The sequence below is a fragment of the Pteropus alecto genome, unplaced genomic scaffold, assembly GCF_000325575.1.
Source record: "Pteropus alecto unplaced genomic scaffold, ASM32557v1 scaffold223, whole genome shotgun sequence".
Classification (NCBI taxonomy): domain Eukaryota; kingdom Metazoa; phylum Chordata; class Mammalia; order Chiroptera; family Pteropodidae; genus Pteropus; species Pteropus alecto.
Window position 1 is genome coordinate 258,669 of NW_006434441.1, and position 8,844 is coordinate 267,512.

At 35.7% G+C, this 8,844-nt stretch overlaps 1 protein-coding gene across 4 annotated transcripts in view; it reads left to right on the plus strand.

Moving 5' to 3' along the window:
- TSGA10 (testis specific 10) overlaps window positions 1–8,844 on the plus strand; it is a 102,686-nt gene that overhangs the window by 16,870 nt on the left and 76,972 nt on the right. For 3 of the 4 annotated variants that reach the window (XM_025045056.1, XM_006909415.2, XM_015587402.2), the window contains 3 exons: window positions 3,597–3,662; window positions 4,647–4,814; window positions 5,207–5,362. In XM_025045056.1, coding sequence (XP_024900824.1) covers window positions 4,764–4,814; window positions 5,207–5,362 — 207 coding nt within the window. In that variant the 5' untranslated portion in view covers window positions 3,597–3,662; window positions 4,647–4,763. The remainder of the gene's footprint in view (window positions 1–3,596; window positions 3,663–4,646; window positions 4,815–5,206; window positions 5,363–8,844) is intronic. The other variant, XM_006909414.2, reaches the window with a different exon arrangement.

Consider the following 8,844-nt stretch of genomic DNA (forward strand, 5'->3'; position numbering starts at 1 on the left):
TGCATTTTAGAGAGAGAGAGAGTACTGTGTCAGGGTGAATGAATCCTTTGCTACCAAAAGGGAGAACAGCCAGAATGGAAAACATCTAAAATAAAAGAGCTAGGATTTACCTAAAACTAAAAATATTAAATTCACAGATGGAAATTCTGCTTGGCTCAGAAAAGAGTGTTTGTAGGAAATAGATACCCATATATGAGGGGCAGGAGCAGTGGGCAGTGTTCTTAGAGTAGAGATAGCACTGCTGTTGCAGGGAAGACAGAGAAGTCAAGAAAGAGGACAAAGTGGAAATAGGCACTTCGAGCTGGTAAAATGGCCTGAGTGAGATCACCAGCATCAGTAAGTGAATGTTACATTAAATGGAGATTAGAAAGACATGTGACCAGCGTTGGGGAGAGAAACACCAATGCCTGTTGTCATTGGGTGTGCAGTGTAGGTATCCAGTTACTGGGGAGAGATTTGTGGAATGACACTTGCAGCAAGAGAATTTCTAATTCAAGAACTGAGAAAGAATGTTTACGTTCTGGTACTGTTTGAGGTTATGCTCTGAATATATTCAGGTAGAGTCTGAGGCTAAAGTTACACCCTCAATATCCTTAACTCTGCTTTTTTTTTCCTGTTATCCTATGTAGTCTGTCTGGAATTGAGATTTATTTACTGGAATTAAATTTATTTACTCAGAAGAGATTACTTTTAGTTATTTTTAAATGTCAACAGAGTAATTTCTTCCATCATTTATTCCATAATGATGGAATATTGTTTTGAGTATTTTCTACGATATTATTTATTGTTATGTTACAAATTACCCCTAAACCTTACTGGCTTCAAACAACAAACATTTATATCTCAGAGATTCAAGAGCAGCTTAGCTGGGTACTTCTGGTTCATGTTTTTTTTAGGAAATTGTAATCAAGATGATAGCCAGGCTTCAGTCATGGCTTGACTGGTACTTGAAGATTTGCTTATAAGATGGCCTACTCAGATGGCTGATGGCTTTTGGCTGGAAGCCTCAGTTCCTGGCCAGGTGAATCTCTCCCTTGGGTTGTTTGATATATTCTTTATAGCAGCTGGTTTCTCTCCAGCCAGTGATCCAAGAGAGACAGCAAAGAGGAATCTGTAATGCCTGTTAAGCTTCATTCTCAAAAGTTACATACCGTCACTTCCACCACAGCCTGTTTATCAGATGTGAGTCACTAAGTATAGCCCACACTTTTGCTCTATCTTTTGAAGGAAGGAGTATCAGAATTTGTGGACATATTTTAAAACCACCACAACTGTATACCTCCTTTAATCTTCTCATTTTGAGTTGTTTATCATTCATGTCTTAATATAGTGTTTCCCAGATAATTGAACACAATTTTTTGAAATACAAAAAAGCAGAATTTCAATTTTACCATTACTGGTTTCTTCATATAGTTTATATTTTAATTAACGTAGCCATTTTGGACTGGATCTCTGGTAGCTCCTGTCATTATTGTTACCTTTGTTTGTGATTCAGTCAAATATATTTCAAAACCTACCATGTGGAAGGCAAAACGTGAGGTGTATTTAAGTTTTCCCCTGCTTTATTTAGCAGTTTCCTACTTCTTTATTCCTCCCTTCGTCCCTCCACTCCAGCCACACTAGCCTCCTTACTATTCCTTGGAATTTCACAGACATCTTTTGCCTTAGGACATTTGCTATAGCTATATCTTCTGCCTGAAATGTTCTTCTCCCAGATTTTTATGTGGTTACTCCCTCCTTCCTTTTATTCTTTGTTCAAAGGGCACCTTTCAATGAGGACTTCCTTGATCACCCAGTTTAAAACTCCAATCTGTTCTTTCATAAACACCCTCAATATCCTTAACTATGCTCTTTTTTTTCCTGTTATACTATGTAATTTATTTGTTAGGTTTATTTTCTATTATCTACGCAGCTGGAATGTAAAGTCCTCAAAAGCAGGGACTTTGTTTTGTCCACATTTTAAAATCTCAAGGGCCTAGAATAGATGTACATGCTCATTATATATTTTTTGAATGACACAATCACTATCTGATACATTTTTCCTGTTATAACCAGTTTTCTCTTTTCAACTAGAATGTAAGCCTCTTGAAGGCAGAGGTTTTTGTCTGTTTTATTCACGGCTATACCCAGCACATAATGCAATGTCAGGCACATAGTAGTAGGTACTTATTAAACAGTTGTCAAATGAAAACACTGAGTTAGCATCTCATTTGGGCCAGTTATAATTTTGTTTTTCAGAGTTGAATCAGCATTATGTTTATCTTTATAAAAGTAATACATATTTATTATAAAAATGTCAGTATATTCAGGGGAGCATAATGAAGAAAATAACATCTATAATCATACCTTGTGATAACTAGACATAATCCATCTTCCTCAGTTTACATATTATTGGTTTTGTTCCATCTGTATCTGGGATATGTGTGTATAAATTTTTATTTTTTACAAGAATATGTCATAATAAAATTTTTGGCAGTCTTAGTTTTTATACTTAAGTTAGTATGGACATCTTTACACATAATCCACTATAGATATATTTCATTTTAGTATCTGCATAGTAGTATAAATTAAAGCATCGAAAATTGTTTATCCAAAACTATATGTGACCTTATTCAAACTATACATAAGTAATGTCTCGTACCATAACTCCCCTTAATACTTCATTAACTAAAATAGGACTACCAGAGAAATCTTAGAAAAATACTTTGGTCTAAAGAAAACTGAGGTACGATAATTCCATGAAATTCAAATTTAACATATAGCAGAAGACATCTTAGTTTAAAATAATGAGGGGGAAGGTTTATGAATTGTGAAATCAGTTTATTAGACTGATATGCCAAACTTTAACCAAAAGATTTATAGCTTTGCATAAAAACAGTTACTGTCATCTAGGAACATACAATCTAGTCATATGCTAACTACATAACTATGGGTAGCTACACTGGAAGACTGGGTATGTTCTGTGTCATGAATCTGATACATAAAGTTTTTGTATTGAACTAAAACTTTGGGTTGAACTAAACTATTAAACAAGTTCAGAGGAATCAATTCTGACTGGTGATTTGGGACAGTTTTTTTATCCTAGTCATTTTATTTCTTCCCTATTATCATCTTCAGTAATAACATTTTTTCCAGTGAGGGGAGTAATTTGGTAAAATATAATGAATATTTTATACAAAACATTAGATAATTTAAAAGAACTGCTATATTTCATCAGAGGTTCTTTTACCATCAAAGGTAGGTAAACATAAAGGAGTAGATTATCTTTTCTTTTATAAAATATTCACTGCATGTTTTATTTATTTATTTATTTAAATTTTAAAAAATTCTTTAAATTAGTTTCAAGTATGCAGTACATTGGTTAGACATCTATATAGTTCATAAAATGATCCCCTAAATAGCTTCCTCCCTCCTCTGGCCCTCCACCTAGCCATCATATTAATGCTAACTGTATTCCCTATGCCATGCTCAGCCATTATTCCTTTTTTTTTTTTCTTTTTTTTTTTTTTTTTTTTTTGTGAAAGCTCTCTTTCCAGTAAAATCAGTTTAAACATTTTAAATCTAAAAAACAGGTTTTTTTCTGGCTTGATTTTCAGATTGAACTCATTTGCCAGCAAAATAATATAATAGTATTGGAAGATACACTAAAAAGACTTAGATCTGTAAGTACATTTTTCTTAAATATTATGGAATGTTAAGGAATCATTTTTATTGTTAGTATAGGAAGACTATAAAAAATTGTACATAGGTTTTGGCTCTCATGCATTTTGTGAATAATAAAAAATATTTTCTAAAATTAGCACTCTGCTTGGCACAGGAGCACACCCATCTGTAAGCGATGCTGCTCTTGCTCCATTTTATCACTACTTTCTTTCCTAAAGGTGGAGAGAGCTTTCGGTTAGTTTTATTAATGTCCTTAGCTGTTACTTGATTTAAAATGACTAACTTAATTCTTTAAAATATAAGATGCATTTGCCTACACATTAATTTTTATTCCTATTAGTAATAAATACCCTTAAGTCAGATTTTGTTACTTAATTCCGAGTAATTTATTTTCTTTATCTAACAATGTGAAATGGTAACTGCTCTGTTTAGACATTTTAATATTATTTAAGATATTTGAAACATCTCTGAAAGTATATGTCATTTTCTCTCAATACCGTATTGGTAACATAAATGATGTTAAAGAAATGTTTCTAAATATATTAAAGTGAATGGGAATGTAATTACAAATATATACAAGTATGGAATATCAAGCATTTATTTAATTTATTCATGCATATAGTTTATATTTTGAAGAATTATTGAACAAAACTTAGATGCTATACAAGTTTTTCTAAGCAAATTCCATTTCTAGGATTTGTAACTAGGTCTGTGGACATTTCTGGCCTCCTGAAAAATTTTTACCATTTTTTCAAAATTATTGAGTAAATTTATGGGCACTTTCAGTTAAATAAAAATATACTTCATTCAGAAATGCTGGAAAAGAAAGATATTTAACTGCTTTTTAAAAAGTATTAATGAATTATTTTTAAAATATCAAATTCACTATTTTTAAGGATCCCTGTTCATGTTCAACTTTCATGTAAAAAATAATGCTAGAGTTTAGCTTGAAATAATGGCCTAATTTTTTCCTCCTTGGCAAGATAATTTTAGAGACTGAAAAAGCACAAAATAAATCTCCTTCCAGACTTGATTCCTTTGTCAAGACTTTAGAAGCAGACAGAGATTACTATAAGAGTGAAGTTCAGAATTTGAGAAAGATGATCAGAAGTAGATCTAAAAGTCCAAGACGCCCATCTCCATCTGCCCGGGTAGGTTTTGGAAACTTAGAAGTATTTTGGAGTTTGTTGCTCAAACACTGATTTTTATTCTTTGATTTACCTAATCTGGAAATAATTCATATTGATTGACATGAATTGCTATCTCAAAGAGGTTGAGAGACAAAGGTCTCTTTGATGGACAGTGGACCTTCGAAATTGGTTCTTTATCTCCAGCTTTAGTAGTGGTTGGGAAGTAATCAGGCAAATGTGGAGCAATTTGGGATGAAGCTGTTTAAAAGAAGTGATTTTTTAGCTTTTTTTTTTCATCATTTTCTTTCATTATATATTTATGTTTAAGTAGATTGTATACTGCCATCAGTAGCACTTTCTGTTAGTACCACATGTCAAAGAAGAATTTTGAATTTATTATATAATAATTTTAGGGTACAAACTGTGATGTAGAGCTTTTGAAGACAACAAGAGACCGTGAAGAACTTAAATGCATGCTGGAAAAATATGAGCGTCATTTGGCAGAAATTCAGGGTAATGTCAAAGTCCTTACATCTGAGAGAGACAAGACCTTTCTTCTTTATGAACAGGTAAACATTTATAAGTAAACAATATACAAATAATAACAGTTAATTCTAGAGATAGGTAGTTCTTTATGCTTAAATCTGCAAATCAAATTAATTTAACATTTGGCAATTGCCTGTATTCTTAAGATATTCTTAATGAAATGTAATATATTTCCGATACAACAAGTGAATGTGTACACACACACATGTCATCCCCATACCCCAAAGAAGTCATATATATGTATAGGAATAGTTGAAATAAGAAATGGAGAAGATGTTAAAAGAGCAAATATGGTGAGTTCAAAGTAGATTTAGGTTTGAGGGTTAAAAAAATACTAATTTTGATGTTCTGTCAATCACTTTAGGAGCTGCCATATAATTTGTTTAATTTCAGAGAGTAAAATTTGTTTGTAGTTTATCTCTATTTTTTAGCTTAAAATTTTATAACCCTTAGTAATCCATTAGCTTCTTTATTCAACAAACATTAAACCCTATAAATCACCAACATAATTTTAAAATATCAAATTTTATTAAAATATCAAATATCAAAATTTTATTTACAGCAATTTTGTGCAGGGTTCTGGACTCGTCACTCTAAGAAAAAATGACAGGGCACAGACACTGCTTTCTATGTTTGCAGTCTAGTTGAGGAGATAAAATATATTGTCTTGTATTTTTTTTGGTACTTTAGCATAGTCTGTAAGATACTGTAAAAATAGAAAAAGTGGTATTTTTAGATATGGTGATCGAGGAAATCCTTGGTAGACAGGGTGGAATTTGAGTCCTGAGGGGTGAGTGGGGTTTCTGTTATCTTGAAAGGAGGAACATTTCAAGCTAGAGAATGGTGTGAGGCAAAGGATAAAGGCAGGAAAAATCAGCAGGTAAATGGATCAGTTTAAGACTGGAGGTGTGTGTCACTGGGGAAAGGGGGATCTAAAGTTTGAGAGGTTGTTGGGAGGAGAGCAAGGGATTGCACTCCTGCCAGGCCCATAATCAGAATCAAAGGTGTGTGTCACTGGGGAAAGGGGGATCTAAAGTTTGAGAGGTTGTTGGGAGGAGAGCAAGGGATTGCACTCCTGCCAGGCCCATAATCCGATAATCTGCTGCTTCTGTCACAGCTGTTCAACTCTGTTGTATTCCTGTGAAAGCAGCTGTAGACAACATATAAATGAATAAGTTGGCCATGTTACAGTATAACTTCATTTATCCTTTACCAGGGGTTTATACTTTGCTTTATAAGCAATGGGTAGTCTATTTTATTTTAAGGCAGAAGAAATATGACAAAAGCCACATTTTTACAATTTTAACTTGGTAACAATTTTATATTATTCCTTATATAACCTTTTCATGTTATCTTCTTATATATAAGAATTTCTCCTTGAAGAGAATGGGAGGAGGGAGGAACCATGGACTTTTTTTTATCCCCTCTGAGAATTTTTATAGTTTATTTTAGCCGAACTGACGACAATGCCAGGGAGCAAGATCTTAAATGCTCTGCAGAAGACAGTTTTGCACCCCCCCTTTAATGCACTTGAAATTAAGGAGGGAAGATTACATGGAGGTGAGGAAAGTGGGTTGGGGATTGGATTACAGGATAGTTAACAAGACATGTGCTCTCTTGAGGGTAGTTACACTTATTTCAAAGATGTGTTAACCTAGGTGCACAGAAACAAAGGACAGAGATTACTTAAGGCAAAAATAAACCTTTTACTAAAAAGTTGTATGCCTGGGGTGTGATTACCCACCATGACCTGCCCAGTGAGGAATTTATGATCAGATTACCCTGTGAGATGAGTTTCTATAGAACCCATTTTTTTGTCCACAGTTCCTTCTTTTGGTCATAAATTAATCCAAAGTATGGGTTGATGACCAACCTCACAGTGTGAGGACGGTTCATCCCTAGGAAGTCTCTAGGAAGACCTTATCTGTTGACCACTGGGGATGGGGCAATACTGTAACCACAGGATCTAAGTTGAGGCTGAATTTTCTGAAAATGAGAGGGAAAGTAAGTGGAAAGCAGTCAGGTTTTACGGCCTTCATTGTGAAAAAACTCTGGATCATTTCTGTTCTGTGAACGATCATGATCTAAGTTTTGCTTTCTGTTTCATTTTTCTGTATCGAATATCTGCTATAACAGCTACATAAACCATGAAGAGTATTAACAGTTATCTTATACATGTTCAGTAATCATGAACAGTTGGACTATATAGAAAAACCCAAAGAACAAATATCACTATTATGATGATTAATTGCAGACAGAGCCATGGGCTCTTTAAAAGGCTGTTGTAGTGGTCTGTGCATGAGCCATGAAGGGACTAAGCTAGGGTGCTATCAGTGGAAATTATAGGGACAGATGCAAAGGACACTCTAAAGGAAGAATTGGCAAGACTTGATTGAGCAAAAAATGAGGGATGGATGGACATTACTGAAGTTCTGTTTTGAGTGGCTGAAGAATTGTGGTAGTCTGCTGGCTGGAAAATTACTGCTTAGCTATCGCCCATGGGAACATAGGCTATCGCCTATGGGAACATAACATTCCAACAATAAGCTTTCTGCTTCTGTACCCCCGCTTGCACAACTGACCTGTGGGTTGACAGGTAGTGAATAGGAGAATGAGGAATGGGATTTAGGGCTTAAAAATCCTGTACCTCTACATTTTGGGGCTACTTAATTTGGGGTCTGCGTACCCCTGGCAGACCCAGCTGGCTGAATAAAGAGTGTGTTTCCTATAACTCACTAATTTCTGGTGGTCCGTGTGTCTTTCGGGGGCTGGTGGCTACAACATTTGGAGGCCCCAGCGAGATCTCAGGGAGTGGCCCTGGGATCTAAGACTGGACCGACCTCCGAAGCAGTTGCTGTCCCTGTTACGGATTCAAAGGGGTGGACAACCTGAGACATTCCAGGGCCCTTGAATGCTGTGACGGGTCAGTACAATCATCAAGGACACAACCTTTAGGACATGCTCTTTGTTCCTGTTCCCGAGGGGAATCTGGAATCTCTGAGGCCTCAGTATCTGGATAAAAGGTACCTTCCTGTTTCTGTTGACCGGTTAGTGGGTGTCTGTGGCGAGACTGGACGCAGTCATATCTCCCAGACCATGGCCAGGCCGCAGGACGCCGTCTCCTGTGCCCTGTTGTCAGGTTCTGTTTATTGTCTCTGGTCTTGTCTAGGTTGTAGGTGGCGGACTTCTCTGGGTCCACCTACACCCCAGTAATTGTTCTTGTTTGAGTGTTTGATTGTTTTTGTCAGAATGTCTGTTTTGTGTTTTCTGCGCAAGCGATGGGGGGAAGCCTGAGTTCACAGAAGACACCCTTGGGTTGTCTCCTGCGACATTTCAGAGAAGGGTTTGTAGAGGGAGCTGATTATGGCATAAAGTTTTCTCCAGGCAGACTAAGAACATTGTGTGAAGTCGAGTGGCCGTCTTTTGGTGTAAACTGGCCTCCAGAGGGCTCCTTTGACAAAGGGTTGGTGAGGAATGTTTGGAAGATTGTCACAGGAGACCCGGA